Consider the following 21,031-nt stretch of genomic DNA (forward strand, 5'->3'; position numbering starts at 1 on the left):
CCTGCACGTTGATGAACCATATTGTACGTACATGTAATATGCGGGGGTACCCTTAGGGGGTGAGGTGGAATGTTTAGACTGTCCCCCCACCCATTTTCCACTTACACACACAGGGAGGGTGCCCTGTCCTCGCTAGTGGCTCATAAACTAAGGATTTTTCCCCACAGGGTACTCACACGGGAGAGGCTAACGAGGATGGGCACGGCCCTCCTACACCTCCCTTCAGCAAAGAGCGTCGGCTAGTCTCTGGGAGACGGCGCTGCTTACTCTGATTGCATCCAGTGAGATGATCAGACAGTAGCCCACACAGAAAGGAAAGGGGAAGGGAAGATGGGTACACACACTCCTAGACCCAGGTAGCTTCCTCACCGGATGATGCCAGGCCGAGTCAGCCCACCATGGGTCGGACCTCCTAAAGATCCACTAGTTACCGGGCTTGTGTTAGAGTAGTCCTGGTCACAAGCTTTTGCTTCACAGGGTACTCTGGGTGTCTTCCGGTAACAGTCACTCACACTGGCCCCCAGTACCATTCTGCATCTGATCTTACTTTTTAGCTACAACAGGGAGAGTGTGCACTAGGACATAGGGTTTCCCCTTTCTAGACAGGTCCCTCCTTTGTCCCTGAACTATCCCTAACCTGCTTTTGAATCCTTGCACTCCGCCAGACAGGGGGAAGAACAGGAGCTATGGTGGGGGATTTTTTACAAGAGCTCTCCATACAGACAGCTTCAGAAGCTACCCGTTCGCTAACAAAACAGGAGTAATTGGAGGATCGTGTTATAATTAAGTGATCCTTCTGGGGGCCACCTTTTCTGGTCCTCTAGTTGATATTGAGGCCAGTCTACTATACAGTGCTTTTTCAGTTTATACTTAGTCATTGGATCCGAACCAAACACCTTCCAATTCACTAGAATGCATTCTAGGGGTGTGCACCATGCCCTCCTCACTTTACTGTGTCCCTGCCCCATGCCGCAGGAAGACACTGGGCGTCCCCAGGTCCTAACAGACAAAGTCCAGACAACTGTACTGTTCCTACCTTATCCAAGGGACCGGTTCCTCACCATCGCCCACAACTGCTTCTCCACTACTCGAGCGCGTTGCACCATTGTGCCCTGCGAGATCAGTCGAACTGCGTCTCCGCCGAGGCCCCCGGTGAAGTCACCGGTGTGCACTGGGCATCGGTCGTCGCTGCAATCCGTTGACCACCAGGAGGGATCCGGGCAAGGCTAATTTTAGCCTTGAGCCCACCCAGGGACGCCAAGAACTGTTGCCGACACAGAGGGTGCCCGAGGCAAGCAACAGTGGTTCGTTGCCCAGAGTGCGTAGCGCCAATGAACACACACCAGGGTGGAGAAGCAAGCAAAGTTTATTTGAGATCTCAAAGCAGTGCAAGGAGACGAAAGCCTCAAATCATGCATGCCTACACAAGCGGCTTTTCCCTTTTTTATAAGTTTTTTTTTTCTCTTTCTTCCTCCCCTCCTCTTCCTCCTTCCTCCCCCTGTAGCAGTTACGTAAGCGCAGGTGCATTAAGTAATCTTGGCCGCGGCAGCTCATTAGTAAGTTTTCCTTCTGCAAGTTATCTTGTCCTTCTGCTGAAGGTGCACAGGCCTTTTCACTACTGCTTTAGACCGGTTTTAGCTATGCTGCAACTGATAACTTACTGTTACACATTTAATTTCACAGCTACTAGCTTTCTAGATCAAGTAGAGTTCAACATGGAGGAGCTTTGATTCACTGAGGCCTAGATTTATGCCTAGTGACACCAACATAATTAACAAAAATAAATATGGGAATAATTCAGCACTTCTTTGTAGTTAGTGTTTATTCCCTGAAACTGGTTTTTCCAGCAAGTGCATTAGGGGGCAGCAGAGTCATTAAGTTGACTCTGTTCCTAATGATTTCCAAGTGTTATATGCTAACATTGAACAGGAGTTGAAGTTGTTAGCTTTTCCATTTGAAATCCCATCTTCTATGAGTGTATTAGGCTGCTACTACAGCAGAGTCTTCATGTAGTACTTCACATTTTCAAAGCACTATGCAAACATAAATAACCTCACAAAATACCTGAATGAGAAACGTAAATTTTATTTCAGATTACTGAAAGGTTTAAATGACATTCAAAGCCGCACAGTAAAATTAGTGTTTTAGCTTGGATCAGACTTAAGAATTCCTCGCTCTCAGACCTCAGATGTTTCACTGGAGCATTCTACCGTACTGTATGTTGGTTGTTTAAAAGGGGGTAGGGGGAGCACTCTGGCAAAACCTTGCTATACAAGGTTTTATTCAAAATTCACATTTCTGTATAACTTTAAAAAAATCATATTTATTTAGACATTTTACATTCTAAATATAAAAGAATAAATTAAAGTATTCTGGTTTCCAAAGAACTTTAAATGGTTTTGATTTAAAAAAAAATTGTTAGTAATTTAGTAAGTGATAAATCTGAATAATTTTTTAACGTTTTGATTCATACTGAGATTAATAGATGCAATAGAGTTTCTGAAATTTTCAATAGAGAATTCTGTACAAGTTGCTTTATAAATGCTAAGTGGTGTTGTAAATAATATTTTTAAAATAATACTGTGGCTATGATGGAGTTGAAGAAAGTTTTCTTCACCGCGAACATAGTTTTGTCAAAGTCCTAACTACTAGATCTCTATACTGTATATATATTTGGGGTGTCTTCATCCTGACATTATCCAGTGTTTTGCACTGTGAGACTTTTCTATCTATTTTGTGGACAAGTCTGATTGTATTCATAGAGGGTTGACTGCTTCCGAGGTAACTGTTCTGTGGTGAGAAGAGACAAGAAATGTTGAGAGGTTCTGTCAGAACTTTGGATTTCAGTCTACAAACTGGGTCCGTATCCTTGATTGGTTGAAGAAGGGCGGGGGGGAACAATTTGCCTTGCAAGGGAATACAGAAGAATATCAATTCTCTTATTGATGGGGATTATCAACACCTCTCTACACAGGGTGCTTAAGTGTTTTTCTAAATAAGAACCTGAGTGTAGATAATCTTGCCAGTTATTCCTCTCTCTAACTTGCTTTCTTTAGGAATAGGTAATAAGTTAACAGTGTGGCAGCTCTGCATTTTTGTGTGTCTGTGCGTGTGCTTGTGGGTGTTTTTTTTTTTTGAGTCCTCTGATTTCCTCAATCATTTTAGCTTGGATTTTAGATCTGGATACCATTTTTGGGAATGGGCAAAGACATGGGGTGAGAGTGTGGCTGTGCTGAAGGTAACGATAAAACTCCTACTGACTTGGTTTACAGCCTTGTTTGGGATAGAAGTAATCATGTTTAAGTATTTTCATTCTTCTGTGTCTCACTGGGCTCAAAGGGTCAAACTGGGCAACTGCTCATTTGTCTTGAGGGCTCTCTAACGCAGAGATACTATGAGGCTGTGATTCGAAACTTTTGTTTCGATATAGAAACAGTTTGTTATATATTACAGATGATAATCTTTCTAACCACAATAAGTAGTTTCTGTAGGATTTGTTAATATCTTGATTTTGAAAATACTGCTTGTGGGACTACATAAGCAATAACAATCCCAATCTGTTTTCATCAGTGAACATACACGGCAGACATACACTAGTATTTCAGAACTGGAGAGTTCTATTGTACTAATAAATGAGTTCCTTTTTATTATAATAATTTCTCTGAAAATTTGATTTTTAGAACACTTATATATTTACAAAAGTTGTATCCATTTAAATTATATTTTTGACTTATTGTTTCCCTTCATTCAATAAGAGGCTTAGTTAACAAAGCAATATAAAACAATATTAGAAAAGAAAGAAATTATTAAAAGCCCAAACAAAGTTGACAATATATGTAAAATATTTTTCAGGTATTCTTTTCTTTCAGTATGTATATGCAGTGCCAGTGGTAGTCTATTTTTCTATTTGCTTTCTCTTTTTCCTAGATCACTGAGTTTCTTTGTGCATAGAGATATGTTATTGGAGAACTGTGTAGCTTTTTCATTATATTAATGTTGCACGACTTTAGTCTAGACCTTCCCTTGTGATCCTTCTTTCCCTCATCTGCTACTGTTCTCATGTCACTCCCCTGGGTTGGCCTAGTCTTTTCCCATGGGTACTATTTTGGATAGCAATTGAATTCCCAAAGCACTATGAGTTTCAACATGATCTAAGGCCTCAATCCAGCAAAGCACTTAAGCAAGTGTATAACTATAAGCATGTGAGTAGCCCTGGTGACTATTACTCACATGCTTTAAGATAAACATATTTAGGTACTTTGGTGGATTGGGGTTGCTTGTATGCAGTACTAATAAAGATCTGTTACTCCTCCTTCTAATACTGGGCCAGATCCTTTGCTACTGATGGAACTCTGCAGAGACTTTCATGAAAATAACCATTTTTATAATACAAATACTTAAGTTGTTTAAACTGGTGTGTCAGTGCTCTAAGAGTTAGTTTTAAAAAAGTAGTGGTTTGTTTTCTGTGTTTCTTCCAGGGAGCCATGTGAAGAGTTGACATGTTGGCAGCTGCTGTAGAGATGTACTGGTGGGAGTCTCAGGCTGGGACTTAGGGAACTCTTTGGAAATCGGGCTGTTTGCCCATAAAATACAGGTTGGAGGGAAATGTACAGGTACAATGTGATGAGGACAGACTGGATAAATAAAGCAGCAAATGGAGAGGTCTGACCTGAGAGCTGCTCTCTATGCTAAAGTAACAGGATCTGCAAAAGGCTTACTCCCATTATGAAGATGGTGGCATTAGCAGCACAAGTTAGGAAATGGGAAGAAAATAGCAAAATGAGGTGCATGCTTTTTTAAAAAGATTTCTTTAAATATAATTTAAAATACATTTATACAAAATTATAGTTTATTTCACAAATTACATATTTCACAAAGTAGTGTAGTGAGCTGGCTATAAAGGCTCCGTAAGCCCAGTGTGTGTGTATGTGTATGCAGTTAGTTTGTCCACATCTTTAGGCAATTAGGTCACAGTTTTAATCAAAGCCGTTTTATGACTACAGATATATAAATTTTTAGGTAACATTTTAGAATATGAAACATATATTTTGCTTCTATTTAAAACTGCATGTGGAATCATCCCAAATCTGCTTTTCAAAGCTGGGTTTTCAAGCTAAGAATATGGCTGGAGTCTGACACGGACATATTAGCTAACGTTGGAATCATGCTGGGAACTACCTGCGTGCTTCAACACTGGAAGGCAGTCCATTAGTGCCTGAAATTAATGCACTCTGGGACTTTTTTAATTCTTTACAGAATCTATTTCCATATTTAATTACGGGAAAGTCACAGAAAAAAGTTACAAAGCACCTTCTTCATCTATTTCATTGTCAACTGGAGTGGCGATTAGTAATTCTTCTTCAAGTTATACTGCAATGTTCACTTAAAATAATGCAGCTCCTTGCTGAGTTTGCTTCAATTAAGCCATATTTTATTTGCTAATGACTTACCAAGTTGACAATGACCTTGAAGTTGGTATTGTCAACACTTCTTGGCATAAAGAGCTTGGTGATTTAGAGTTATTAAGAGTGCATCAATTTATTCTTCAGTCTATGACAGTATTTCTAAAAGGCTTTTTAATTCCATTACAGATGGGATATTTTACCTGAGTAATGCACAGGGTAGTGAGTTAAGTAGTAGTCAATTTATATTATTTTTAATGCAGAGTTTTAATCTGCGTATGTAAGACAATGATTTTTTAAAAGTGTTCTGAGTTTGAAAATGAATAAGCAGTTACTGGATCTACCTTTAAAATTGCTTTCATTGTGGAACTGCTTGAATCACTAAAAATACTCTTTCTTGATGTCAAATGTTTGTGGCCTCCAAGATTCTTGCATATTTCTAAACATATAAGTATTAGATTTCAGTAGAATGAAAAAAGCATACTGTATGACACTCCATCAGGAAAAAAAATCTCAACAATTAAAAAAATATATGCGTAAATGATTTAATCTTTGTCAAAGCCATTGGTGACAGTAAAATTGAGCTTAGTAATTAATGAACAATTAATTCTGTATGAAGTTTGTTCAATAACCTTAAATACAAGAGATTCAGTAATTCATTTACATTTATATTGGTTTATAACTTTGTATAGTTTTGTCAGATAATCATAACATAATAGTAAAACTAAAGGTCTGCATAATTATGAAGTAAGCTATAGTGGCTGAGTAGAAAGTTTTAGGTCATTAAAATAACATATAGGACAAATCACTGTGATAATGAACTTTAGAGTGTCTGTCATTAAAACTACTTCTGTATTTCTCAATACATGTTTTTTCCACACTCCCCCTTTCGGAAGGTGATGGTGCATGTCTTTTTAATCCAAATACACAATGCATACATAATTAAACTGCCAACTCATGCAGGTTTGCCTTTGGGGATTTTATCATTACTTAGTTTCTATTTCCTGAAATTTTATATATTAGTTAGTGTCTGTCTTCAAGTGAAGAAAGGCCTGGCCTTGCATAGCGAGCTCAGAAGACAAGCAGCTGGTAATGCTACATACTTTTTTTTAAAGTAAAAATATAATTTCATTAAAATGTAATTTTCCTGATTGATGCATTTTAATTCCTTTATTTTTGTGTTTCCTTACTTGATTTGATTTTGGCTCTATATGCTGAATATACATTATTTTTAATTGTTTTTCATTGAGCAACCATTTTCCTCATCCATATCTCTAAAAATTGATCTTTTTTATATTGTCTTACAAAATGAGTAATTTATTGTAAAAATTACTCATACCATAACTGAAAAAATCAGATAACCCTTTTCCTTCCTCATGTTATCCCTTTACTCTCACAGGGTCACATTTAAAATTATATATAAGGTCTTTGGAATAGGGACTGTACCATTATATCTGTTCTATAAAGTGCCTAACACACTTCTGAGTGCTGAATAAATGATATATAATAAATGAAAATACATCTGTTCCTTACATACTCGATTTCCAGTAATTAGCAAACTAAGGCCCAATTCAAGATGGCACTTAAGCATGTGTGTAAAGTACAAATATGAATATTATTTTGAGCTTCTATAAACTAAAGCAATTCTAAAATTTCTCACTGATCGAATCATATGTCTTAAACATTTTACTGTATAAAGCATTACTAAAGGCATTTATAGCAATATTTTGAAGTTGGGGTAACATATTTATTAAGTACTGAGCACAGGTTGCTTAAGACATTTTTTTGATTAATACATATCTGATTAGTTTTCTTTCCTACCACTATTAGTTCTTTACGTAATATATGCTAAAAATAAATTAGTAAGGGAGCAAAACAAATAATTTTCCCATTAATCATGCAGTGTGTTTGAATTTAAAAAATGCATAGAAAATATTTTTAATTTAGTGTCCTTTTCAATTTTTCATGGAAGATAATTTTTAAATATAGGGTGAAATCCTGCCTTATTTAAATCAATGGCAAAGCTCTCATTGACTGCAGTGGAATAAGCCAGAGGTTTTTAAAGCAAGCTTTGTATGAAGTAGGAGAATCCCTGCTGTAACTTTTTAATGTTTCTTAATTTTTTATTTTTTATATGATTTCCAATACCACTATCATTAAACATACCATCCATTTTATTTATAGGATAATAAAAGGACTTTGTATATACTTCAGAGACATTCAGGATATAACAATTTCAATACATATGTGTCCTTAATATATACTTCTGAATAGAATTTAAATATAGGCCAGATACTCTTGCACTGTGTGAAGTTATTTGCTTGCCAGATATTGCTTCTCTTGAGAGAAAAGCAAAAACATATGAATGAAATGATGTCCTAGTAACATGACAGTCTACTTGTGTCAATTCTCCTTCCTAATGGGCCATGATATCCTTGCTATAGCTCTGAGTATTCTTAACAATGTTCGTTGTTCATACCCCACAACCTTGCTATTTTCACAGCACCTGTTCTTCTGAACAGGATTCCATTTGAAGGACATTTATACTTCACCCATTAAGTGGTCAAAAAAATTAAGACTGACTGGCGTGAGGCCATTCTCACCCAGTGTCTCCATACAGCATGGACAATATGTTGGAGTTTAGGGCTATCAAACATTGGGGGTCCTCTGACACCTAGCCAGAATGGTTCAAATGGACTGGACTTTTCCTGCTGTGGGAAGGTTCTGCTCCATGCACAGATCCCCACAGGATGATCTGGCCCTAATCTTTTCCAATTAAATGAAGTCCGCTCTAGCCAGATCTGAACAATGGCATTATTTACAGTTGTGGCAGTATATTAGAACAATAGTAAATGGTGCCTGACAGAAGCCACCTGATGGTGCTAAAGCCCTGTTAACTGCAAAAATTAGATGTAGTGCTCACCAATAATCTATTTTATATAATGATTCTATATATATAATAGTGGCATCTTATACCAGTCATAGGCAGTGAAAGTGAGGTAGAGGTGTACAAGAAAGGAAAATATTTTGGTTTCTAGTTTTGTAATAGTTGACAAAATTTTATGTAAAATTTATAAGCATTTGAATTTTAATCTATAGTGGGCATCCCTGAAAATGGGTAGAATTGGTCCAGGAATTATACATTTTTGACAAAGGAGTCAAAACTACTTTTGACATTTTATCCCTATGTTTTCAGATCTGTGAAGTCATGTGCATATTGAGAAAAGATGACAGGGAAGACGATCATCCTTCTGAACAAGAACTTTTGCTAATCAAACTTTGTTCATACTAAACAGTATATGTGCTTGGACTAACATTTCACCAAGGATATCCTAGACGCAGAGTCCATTAATCGTGGCAAAGAGAATAATTTTTAAGATATTGGAAAGACAGGGCTCCTGCAACAGATGTTGAATGGACGGTTAGCCTTACTCAGATTGCATCTCTTGGGATAATGATTTTTTTCATATGCAAGGAAGGGAGATCTATTTGAAAACATGTGGAAACCATTTATGGATTATACTGATGAGTGTGCAAAAAGAACAGAAGTAATTGGGGCACCTTAGAGACTAACACATTTGAGCGTAAGATATCGTGGGCTACAGCCCACTTCATCGGATTCATGCAGTGGAAAATACAGTAGGAAGATATATATGTATACATACACACACAGAACATGTCTGGATTATCTAGTAGTTTCAGATAGCCAAGCATACAGGTCTGGAATATTCATTCTCAAATGCAGTGTCACTTAAACAGATGGGACTTGGAGCCATATTGGAGTCAGGGTTCTAGTCCCAGAGATGCTAGACGTGTTCTTGAACAAGCTGTTAAATGAGAATATTTGCCTAACTTTTAAGTCTGAGGCCTTGCTTAATAGTAAGTTTACATAATTATGAACACCAGTCACTGAAAGGTGCTTGGCTGATTTACAGGTCTGAATTAATGTGTGAAAATGTATGCTGCACTGTATTTGTTAGGCAGGGTGAAAGTAACTTAAAGGACTTGCCGGTACTCTGGAATCCTGAGGAGGGGCGTGGCCTCCACTGAAGAGCAGAGCCTTTAAATCCCCAGGCCCTTTAAATCAGGATTTAAAGGGCCCAGGGCTAGGGCTGTGGTAGCAGCAGCTGGGAGCCTCAAGCCCTTTAAACCACCTCCTGAGCTCCCAGCTGCAGAGGTGGCTGGGAGCCCTGGGGTTCAGGAGCAATTTAAATGGGGGATTTAAAGGGCCCGGGGCTCTAGCTGCTGCTACCGCAGCAGAGCCACAGGCCCTTTTAATTGCCGATGGAACCCCAGGGCCCCAGCAGTAGGGCCCGGGGCTCCAGCTGCCGCAACCCTCCAGTTCCTTTTAAATTGTCTCCGGAGCCCTGCTGCCAGAGCCCTGGGGTAGCGGCAGGCCTCCGGTGACTATTTAAAGGGCCCAGGGCGCTTGAGGCAGCGGGAGCCCCAAACACTTTCAATAGCCACCAGAGCCCTGCCGCCGCTACCCCAGGACTCCGGCAGGCTCTGGGGCCTATTTAAAGGGCCCTGGCCCTTTAAATTGTCCCCGGAGCGCCAGGATAGCGGCAGTGGGGCTCCAGCAGTGATTTAAAGGACCTGGGGCAGTTGCGGCGGCAGGAGCCCTGGGCCCTTTAAATCGGTGTGGGGGGGACTCAGAGCTGAGGCAGAGAGTTAGGGTGCAGGGGTATGAGGGCTTCTGGCTGGGGCTGGAGATGAAGGGTTTAGGGTGCTGGAGAGGCTCAGGGCTAGGACAGAGGGTTGAAGTATGGGGGGATGAGGGCTGTGGCTGGGGGTGTGGGCTTTGGGGTGGGGCAGGGCTGGGGATGAGTTTGGGGTGCAGGCAGGCTCCCCTGGGACCGGAGCCAGAGAGGAGGACTCCCCCCAGCCCTCTCCCTGCGGGCAGCAGCGAGCTCTGGGGTAGGGATTCCCTTCTCTTCCCTCCCCCCCCAGCAGCACACTCACTCCCCCACTGTCACTGCACGTGCTCCTAGGGCCCCTCTCAGGTCCAGGAATCCCCCTCTCCTCCCCTGTGGTGAGTGCCATGCTGGAAGTGAGGGGGGAAGTCTGCCATCTCCCCGCTGCTGCCTCTCACTGTAGCCTCACTGGGGCTGCCCCTTGCCCAGTGTGGGGCAAGAGGAGTGACTGTGGGCAGGGTAGCTGCCGTACTGGTGGAGGGTACCATTGGAAAATGAAAGGGTCCTGGGGGAAAGGCAGCCTGCCCTGGCAGTAGTGGAGGGGGGCACTAGGACTCTGTGACAGCAGTTAATGCAGGCAGGCAGCATGGAGCTGCAGGGGACGGGGAGAGACAAACACTCTGCTCCGGGACCCAGGGAGGTGCATGGGAGCAGCAAAGGGGGGCCGTGGCACACTCAGGAAAGGTGTGGGGGGCAGCAGGAGGGAGACCCAACCCTGAATATTTGTGGAGCCGGGCTCCTGGACCCTCAATTTTGCTGGTGCCTGGAGGTGGAGTCAGAGAGGGAGAGAGTGCTCCATTTTCTTGCAGGTAGCTGCTGCACTTTTTCTTACCGGTCCTCTGTACCTGCCCGTACCCGCTTACTTTCACCTCTGTTGTTAGGTGAATTACTATATTGGGAAGATGAAACCTTTTAAATATGCATTCCACCATCAAGTGTTCTGCTACTTGTTTTGGTTATTTAGCAAAGTTTTGTTTTATTATCTGGGCAAGTGGTGGTAGGAGTGTGCATGTTTTCAGGTAGATGAGAGTAACAGTAATCTCCAATGGTGTTGTAAGCATATGCATTATGTGTCTTGCCCAGCATCACATGGGATGTCTATGACAGACTGAGTAATAGAGCCCAGCTGTTCTAGGTCATAGTTCAGTGCCTGAAACAATACTTCTTGCAACCCTCTGCCTCATTCACTCTTCACCCTTTGAACTGGATAAGGCAGAGGTCATGTAGAAAAGAATGTGGTCCTGTAACTAAACACTGTGTCATAATGCATACACTCAGAGGGTTGCAAGGACGACCCTAATTCTGCTAACTTTTTTGAAGATGTGACTTTACAAATGTAATCTTCTTTTTCATGTCATTGTTAAATGTCATTTAGTATATTTTTTTGAAAAGAAAGCTGGAAAAAAACTCTTTGCATCATGGAATAATAATGACTTACTCATGGGTCATCAGCAAGGTTTGAATTCAGGATCTCAAGATTCACAGGACAGATCACTAACACTTATATTATGAGAGTAACTGATAGCAGTAATAGGCTGTTATCCTCTATGTAGACCAGTCATTAGAGGGAGGTTCAGCACATTTTGTCTGTGACTTACACATCTATTTTCTAGACATCAGAACGTTGGGAATCAAGATTCCTTGGTTAGATTCCTGGTTTTGGAAGGGAGTGTGATCTAGTAGTTTCAGATAGCCAAGCATACAGATTTGTAATATTCGTTCTCAAATGCAGTGTCACTTAAATGGATGGGACTTGAAGCCATATTGGAGTCAGGGTTCTAGTCCCAGGGATGCTAGTCGTGTTCTTGTACAAGCTGTTATGTCCCTTTTCTGTAAAATGAGAATATTTGCTTACCTTCTAAGTCTGAGGCCTTGCTTAATAGTAAGTTTACATAATTATGAACACCAGTCACTGGAAGGTGCTTGGCGGAAGTATAGAAAAGACTCCTTCCCGTACGCCAGAGGGAAAAGGATGCTGTTGTGCATGTGTCCCATCTGAAGTTCCAGCTCTGTGCCTACTACAAAGAAACCCACGTGGGGCATGGGAGCATACTTGGGGCATGAGCATGTAGGTATTCTGTGGGGCTGGGGCATGCTTAGTGCAGATAGAATGTCTGAAAATTCTAGCAGCAAACCTCTAAAAACACTTACTCATAAGTGAAGATGATGATTTTTAGAGGTTTACAAGTCAAGAAGTTCTGGGTGGATTTTCTTGGGGAGAGCAAAAGGCACCTCCCTGACTCCAGGACTGACTTCCTCTTGATGTTCAACTCCCTGTTCCAAACCGTGGAAGAATTAGAGTTCTTCAAAGAAACAATGAATTTTCAATATTGGGAGAGCTACCTATTTCTCTAACTTGGTTCTTAAAAAATGCTGAACTGTTGTCATGGTATAATTCCCCACTCTGAACCTTAGTATCCAAAGATGGGGTACCAGCATGAATTCCTCTAAGCTCAATTACCAGCTTACTACTTGTAGCGCTGCCACCAACCAGGAATTCCAGTGCCTGGTACACTCTGGTCCCCACAAAACCTTGCCTGGAGACCCCCCAAGACCCAGACCCTCTGGATCTTAACACAAGGAAAGTAAACCCTTTCCCTCACCATTGCCTCTCCCAGGCTTCCCCGCCCTGGGTTACCCTGGAAGATCACTGTGATTCAAACTCCTTGAATCTTTAAACAGAGAGGAAAATTCATCTTCCCCACTCCTTCTCTTTCCTCTTCCCAGACTCTTCCTGAGAGAGAAAGTAATCCTAACACAGAAAATTAACCTTTCTCTCCTCCTTCCCTCCTTTCTCCCCACCAATTCCCTGGTGGATCCAGACCCCGTCCCCTGGGATCTGACACCAAAATAAAAAAACAATCAGGTTTTTAAACAAGAAAAGCTTTTAATTAAAGAAAGAAAAACAGTAAAAATTATCTTTGTAAATTTAAGATGGAATATGTTACAGGATCTTTCAGCTATAGACACTGGGAATACCCTCCCAGCCTAAGTATACAAGTACAAATTAAAATCCCTTCAGCAAAATACAAATTTGAACTCCTTCCAGCCAAATACACATTTGCAAATAAAGAAATCAAACATAAGCCTAACTTGCTTTATCTACCTAGTACTTACTATTCTGGACATATAAAAGACTGTATCAGAGAGGTTGGAGAGAAACCTGGTTGCACGTCTGGTCACTCTCAGAACCCAGAGAGAACAACCACCAAACACTAACAGCACACACAAAAACTTCCCTCCCTCAAGATTTGAAAGTATCCTGTCCTCTGATTGGTCCTCTGGTCAGGTGACAGCCAGGCTCACTTATCTTGTTAACCCTTTCCAGGCAAAAGAGATATGAAGTACTTCTGTTCTATTAACTCTTACTTATCAGTTTATGACAACTGTTTTTGCCAAAAGTTTTAAAAAACTCAGAGACCAGGCATGGGAAATTTCAGCCTGAATGGTTGTTTAGCACTATTATGTCATTCTGGTTCCGGTTTTAAGTTTCTGGAATTGTTGTAAAAAACTTTATATTTTTTGTTTGGGATTTTCAAAGGTACTTTAGGGTCAGGTGTCCAGCTCCTATTGAATTTCATACCGACTTTCTCAAACCCCTTTATAAATTGCAGCCTCTGTTCCTAGTTATTCCTTAATGTTTGTCCTTTTAAATGTTTGACATGAAATTGGGTGAATTTCAGGGGCCTTGACTGAGCTTTACTTCAAATATTTGAGTACATCTGAATACAGAACTCAGGTGTTAACAACCAAACCAAATACAAAGTTTGCACAAACACCCTGTGAACCAAAGTTGGTGAGTTTTTCACAGCTGTACATATTTTCTCCAGCAATTTGAGGCTCATGACCCATGCGTAAATTATTTATGTAACCAATGACCTAGGCACAAATTTGAAATAGGAGCATAACATGAATGGATAGTGGGGCAGAACGATGTGACATGAAGATGAAATTTAAATTGTTTGACATGCCTTTCATTAAGGGACCTGTCTCTTCTGGTCTACCTTATCTGAAGTCCACTGAATGTTATATGAGAGGACATGCATTTGATTGTTAGAGTGATGAGTGTGTGGCTGCATTTACATGGTATAATTGGACAGAAAATGGATGAGTGGCATTGAGGGCTAAAGCTTATTACTTGATACAGAATGCTGCATCTAAGTTTTGGCATATTTGTCCTTTTTGTATTTTGTGTTGCATGGGGTTATTAGTCCATATATTTTGGAGGGGAACTGCTAATGGACGCCTGCTATTTCACATTAATTATGGATGTGTCTCTGAGAAAGCTACAGACTGTTTACCTGATGTGTCAAGGTCTGACTAGGGATCTATTCTGTATGTGAAAGCTAAAATTAGGGCACTAGAGTAAATACAGAAATAAATATGGTCGTTTTAGGAGATATGTGAATTTAGAAATACTACTTGCAGATTTATCTATGTGCACTAGAGCTGGCGGGGAAACTGAATTTTGGTTCCTCAGAAATATTTTCTCCCAGTTTGGCATGAAAAGCTGAAATTTCAAACATGTTCATGGTACTGAGATTCACAATATTCCACCAAAACATGGTGTTTCCAAAATGAACTGTGCTCCCTGGGATTTCCGGCTGCCCCCCAAATGAGAGTCTGATCAGTTTCACACCAGCTACTAAGAAGTGAAACTCATAGGAATTATGTCAAATTCAGTCCTCACTTCCATAGTCTCCAGCTCCATGGAAGTCAGCCTGGTAGGCTGCTGGGGAGCCTGGGAAGCCTTGGGTCCTTAGTAGCCCACCTGATGAGCTGAAGGGGAGCTGGTGATTCCAAGCTCTGAGGCTTCTGGCTTAGCAGGGTGCCAAGGAGCCAGGTGGGCAAGCAGGCAGGAAACATCCTTTGGGGCCATCAGAAGTTTTGTTGTAATGGAACTGTTTTCACAAAATGTTTGTTTTCGAAAAATTGGCAGATTTAGACAAAAACAAGTTTTTCTGGAATTTTTATGATCAGCTCAGAGGTACACAAACCAAGATGCAGTATAACAACATTTGAATCACACTTGGGAAACATCTGTCTATATTTTTAAGTTTATGTGTGTTAGAGATCAGGAGTAGAAAATTTGGCCCACAAACTATAAAATGTCTTTGTCTTTATTTTTCAGAATGGTACGTATTCTGCCATGAAGTATAAAGGAGTACATTTTGGTAATTTAACAGGAAAACGTAGTGAATTTAAGGCTCAAGCAGGGCCTGGGCCTGGAGAGTATGACATAATTCAGTAAGTAACAATATGCCATTTTTTGCCTTGTCTATTAATTCCAAAAAGAGAGAGTTTTCAAATTCATTTCAATTACATAATTATTTAATTTGACTTGTATTATACAAAAGAATTGGTTATCCATCCCAAGCCAGTAATTATTTAAAAATTGAGAGGCACAGCTTAAAGTATGGAAATACATGGTTAAGATTGCCAAACAATGCCACCTACCCAGACAATTCCACTTATTTAATTGGGAAATTCACATTAAGAATTGTCTATGTTGCTTATTGCCCAGGAGCAATGAAAATAAAATTTAAAAGGTTGGTTTTAGTGACAAGCAGGATAGTCAATGATTGCAAAAGTATAAACTTCCTTCAGAATCTCTTGTGTGCTATGACTAAAATTTGAGTTCTAAACGATAGGAAACCTGCACACCACAGGACAATGGATGAGAAATATAGTGATGCTCGTGCCTGGCTAGTGTAATATGTCAGCAGCCATGTTCAGAGCAGGGTAAAGAGTCTTTCAGTCTTACTCCACTTATTAGGCTGTCACTAACTGTCTATTCTGCTATATAGAAAATGAATTTGTGCCTGCTCCTTTACTGTGTTATGACTGAGCAACTGCTTAAGTCCTTTATCTCCTGGCATATGAAAAAGAAGGGTTTGTATATTAGCCCTTAATTTAAAAATGACTTTCAATGGTATTTAGGTGCCTAACTTGCATAGGCACTTTGGTGCCTATATGCATCTTTAGATATCAAAATACTTTTGTAAATCTGGCCTTAAGTGCCTAAATCAGTTTTGAAAATGAGACTAAGTATATGTCTGTACTACAGTGGCACAGCTACGGTGTTGCAGCGCTACCACAGTACCACTCTAGAGTAGACACTTCATAGATTAATGGAAGGGACTTGCCATCAATGTAGTTAATCCTCTTCTCTGAGGGGCTGTAATTAGGGCACTGGAAGAATTCATCCTCTGATGTAGTTATGTCTACACTGGAAATTAAGTCGACCAAAGTATGTTGCACAGAGTGTGAAATTTTTTACAGCCCTGAGCAAGGTAGCTAGGTTGATCTAGTTTTGAAGTGTAGACCATTCTATAGGCTCTTAAGTCTCTTAGACACTTGAATTCTTTTTTTACCCTCTGTCTGGTACTTATAGGGCCAGAAACTAACCCAAGATATTCAGTTCACATTGATGGCAGTCAGTATTTGTGGAGGGGCTTTGAGGGCAGAATTTGTCTGAGTGGTCTAATGTTTAGCATTCTCTGCAGGTAGGCTTACATTTTAATTCTATAAAGAGTGAACTTTAATGCTTGATGGACTTAAGCATGTACTTCATTGTTTTCTTGAATTGTGGCCTGTGTTTTTAGAATTTTAGAATGTACTTAAAATTAAACCTGTACTTAAATAATAAATAAATAAACCTGAATAAGGGCCTGGTAATGATATCTGCCATAGAATTTTAAATTTTAAAACTGATGCTTGAAGAAATGGTGAGTTGATTAGGAAGTGGTAGAGATAAATATTTACAGCTAATTTTAACATTCCTTAGCTACAGGTTGTTTGGTATTAATCTGCTAGTCAAGTATCTGTCATGATTTAATTGTTTTCCAGCCTTCTGTAGGTCTCTTGGAATGCTAGGCAAGAGAATGACATTTTAAGTAACAAATAAAATTTTTTTTATCTTTTTAAAGAGCCTCTCCTTGAAATCTGTTCCTCTCTATATTTAAATTATAAAGGAGTTCTCTTCTGAGCATTGCCACTATAAAATTCAAAAGTCTCTCAGTATTTTAAATGTTTGTGCTATAAATAGGCAGATAAATAGGGTATAAATACATTACAGTATTAGTTACAGTATTAAATCTACAGTTAAAGTAAGAACCTTATAAGTCATTTGAGGCTTTGCTTTTCAATGCACATACATCTAATAGGACAGAAATCCTAAGTTGTCTGGCTTTGATTTTTAGCTTTTTCTCCTTTGCATTGTTGAGAGACTTAACCTGTGATAATGACTACATAGTTTTGAATATGAAAAAGTAACAAACCAAAATTAATGAAACATGATTTGTGTGGCTTCTGTAGGTTTATAGTGTAATTGTACAAAATGTTTATACCCTCCCATTAATGAGTAATCCTGGCTTTCATTAAATATTACAAACAGCAGCTGTTTGTTAAATAGTCAAAGGACAAAAGGCTTTCACTAGATGTATTTACATGTTCAGGCATTTAAAACTGGAGACTCATAAATCTCTCTTTAAACTTTCTAAAGGGAAAGTGCACTGCATTATTGGAATGTCAACATCAAAAAGGAAGACAAGAAAAAATATGAACCCTATGTCCCACGGTATCATGAAGTAATAGTATTACAGGAAGAAAAGAAGGTAATGCCAATTCAGCTATTTACTAGTACATAAAAAATAATTTATTGTGAGATTGAAACACTGGAATTTGAAGATTGTATAGACAGAATGAACAAACAGATTGCAATTTATATTGAAATATGAAAGAAGACTTTCTTGATAAAAAAAACTGTAGCCTGTTCATTGAGCTTTTAGCTCTCTCATTTGATTTCTTCCTTCTGCCTTTTCTTAAAAGTTGCCTTACAGCAGGAAAAATATTTTATTCGAAGGGGCACAAACTTTTTTTTCTTATTGCTAGAAATAATGAAAGGGAAAATATGTTTAAACTGATCGTTTTGGAATAGCATGAAAAACCTTACATTAGATTATTACTAATCATTACTCATCTTAGAAGTCAGCAAGATCCACTAAATATACTTGTACTTTAAAATCTATTTAGAAGGTTAATTAGAAAAATACCTTTTGTTATACATTTGGCTTTCTTTGAAATGTTTTTGAAATAAAAGATTTACAAAATTCTATGTATTCATTTTGCATTGCAGAATATTTGAGCCCGTAGAGATTCATGTGGAAAGAAAAAAGGAAAGTTGAACTGAAAACAGTTATACATTTTTTACTGTTTTATTCTTAGAACTGGAAGGGGCCTCGAGAGGTCAACTAGTTCAGTCCCCTGCACTCAAGGCAGGACTAAATATTATCTAGACCATCCCTGACAAGTGTTTGTCCAACCTGCTCTTAAAAATCTCCAATGATGGAGATTCCACAACCTCCATAGGCAATTTTTTCCAGTGCTTAACCACTCTGACAGGAAATTTTTCCTAATGACCAACCTAAACTGCCCTTGCCGCAATTTAAGCCAATTGCTTTTTGTCCTATCCTCAGAGGTTAAGAAGAATAATTTTTCTCCTTCCTCCTTCTAACAACCTTTTATGTACTTGAAAACTTTTTTACCATGTCCCCTCTCAATCCTCTCTTTTCCAGACTAAACAATCTTCCCTCACAGGTCATGTTTTCTATACCTTTGATCACTTTTGTTGCTCTTCACTGGTCTTTCTCCAATTTGTCCACGTCTTTCCTGAAATGTGGCACCCAGAACTGGACACAATACTCCAGTTGAAGTCTAATCAGCACAGAGTAGAGCAGTCAGGGTTCCCTCTCCAGTCTGAAGTCTGGGGTACAGATGTGGGGACCTGCATGAAAGACCCCTTAAGCTTATATTTCACTAGCTTAGGTTAAAAACTTCCCCAAGGCACAAATTCCTTGTCCTTGGTAACTACTCTCTGGGAATGATTTTCCAACCAGTTATGCACCCACCTTATAGTAGCTCCATATAGGTTGTATTTCCCTAGTTTGTTTGAGAAGTTTGTGCGAGAAAGTATCAAAAGGTTTACTAAAGTCCAGATTTACCACGTCTACCGCTCCCACCCTTTACATTCTTGTTACCCAGTCAAAGAAAGCTATTAGGTTGGTTAAACACTTACTGGTATGGGGCAGCGGCCACCTCAGGTGGAAGGGAACGGGCTAGGAGTCAGCATTCCCTGGCCAGCCCTTCCAGGCCACCTGGTCCACGCTGCCGGGGTTCCTGTGGTGATTTAAAAGGTCCCAGTGCTCTGGACGCTGCTGCTGCAATAGCGGCATCCGGAGCCCCGGGACTTTTTAAATTGCCAGCCCCAGGGCAGCTGCTCCCTACCCCTCACCGCTGCCCTTTGGTGTCTGAGGTAGAGGCAAAGGAACGAGGACCTTAAAGTGCTGCAGGGTCCTTTGCTGTGGCAGTGCTTTAACATTGCTGCCCCCCCACCCGTCGACAGTAAAGACGCACAACACGTTTCCGCCCCACACTTCCCGTCAATTTCTGTGTCAGTGAGTTAGTGAGCAAATCTGTAGCGCTACACGGCAAGTTCCTGTAGCATGTGTTAACGAGTCTTGTGTGTTAAATAGGTAGCACTGGGAGGCCCTGGGAAGCATGGCGCTACCACGCGTTAAGCGGATTCGCACATAAACAGGTCTTTACTGTAGTACGGGAAGCAAAAGTGGATGGGAACCTGGGAGTGGTCTAGTTCAGGATTCTCACACGAGGAAGAAACGAGAGCAGCAGAATATTGACCCTGGACTTCAGAAAAGCAGACTTTGACTCTCTCAGGAACTGAAGGGCAGGATCCCCTGGGAGAATAACATGAGGGGGCAAGGAGTCCAGAAGAGCTGGCTGTATTTTAAAGAATCATTGTTGAAGTTGCAGAAACAAGCCATCCTGATGTGTAGAAAGAATAGTAAATATGGCAGGCGACCATCTTGGCTTAACAGTGAAATCCTTGCTCATCTTCAACACAAAAAAGAAGCTTACGAGAAGTGGAAGATTGAACAGATGACCAGGGAGGAGTATAAAAATATTGCTCAGGCATGCAGGAGTGAAATCAGGAAGGCCAAATCACACTTGGAGTTCCAGCTATCAGATGATAAAAAGTAACAAGAGGGGTTTCTCCAGGTACGTTTGCAACAAGAAGAAAGTCAAAGAAAGTGTGGGCCCCTTGCTGAATGAGGGAGACAACCTAATGATAGAGATAAAGCTAATTTACTCAATGCTTTTTTTGCCTCTGTCTTCACGAACAAGATCAGCTCCAGACTACCGCACTGGGCAGCACATCATGAGGAGGAGGTGATGATTCCTCTGTGGAGAAAGAAGTGGTTGGGGACTATTTAGAAAAACTGGATGAGCACAAGTCCATGGGGCCGGATGTGCTGCACACGAGGGTGCTAAAGGAGTTGGCTGATGTGATTGCAGAGCCGTTGGCCATTATCTTTGAAAACTCATGGCGATTGCGAGATGACTGGAAAAAGGCTAATGTAGTACTCATCTTTAAAAAAGGGAAGGAGGAGGATCCAGGGAACTACAGGCCAGTCAGCCTGACCTCAGTCCCTGAAAAAATCATGGAGCAGGTTCTCAAGGAATCAATTCTGAAGCACTTAGAGGAGAGGAATGTGATCAGGAACAGTCAGCATGGATTCACTAAGGACAAGTCATGCCTGACTAACCTAATTGCTTTCTCTGATGAGATAACTGGCTCTGTGGATGAGGGGAAAGCAGTGGATATGTTATTCCTTGACTTTAGCAAAGCTTTTGATACGGTCTTCCACAGTATTCTTGCCGGCAAGTTAAAGACGTATGGGCTGGATGAAGTGACTATACAGTGGGTAGAAAGCTGGCTAGATAATTGAGCTCAACGGGTAGTGATCAAAGACTCCATGTCTAGTTGTCAGCTGGTGTCAAGCGCAGTACCCCAAAGATCGGTCCTGGCAGGGGCGGCTCCAGGCATCAGCACGCCAAGTGCGTGCTTGGGGCGGC

General features: G+C 40.4%; 1 protein-coding gene across 10 annotated transcripts in view; it reads left to right on the top strand.

The window, feature by feature from the left end:
• STPG2 (sperm tail PG-rich repeat containing 2) overlaps positions 1-21,031 on the top strand; it is a 422,300-nt gene that overhangs the window by 24,732 nt on the left and 376,537 nt on the right. For all 10 annotated transcript variants that reach the window (XM_030564765.1, XM_030564764.1, XM_030564761.1 and 7 more), the window contains 2 exons: positions 15,228-15,343; positions 17,601-17,712. In XM_030564765.1, the coding sequence (XP_030420625.1) occupies positions 15,228-15,343; positions 17,601-17,712 (228 nt within the window). The remainder of the gene's footprint in view (positions 1-15,227; positions 15,344-17,600; positions 17,713-21,031) is intronic.

The sequence above is a fragment of the Gopherus evgoodei genome, chromosome 5, assembly GCF_007399415.2.
Source record: "Gopherus evgoodei ecotype Sinaloan lineage chromosome 5, rGopEvg1_v1.p, whole genome shotgun sequence".
Taxonomy (NCBI): domain Eukaryota; kingdom Metazoa; phylum Chordata; order Testudines; family Testudinidae; genus Gopherus; species Gopherus evgoodei.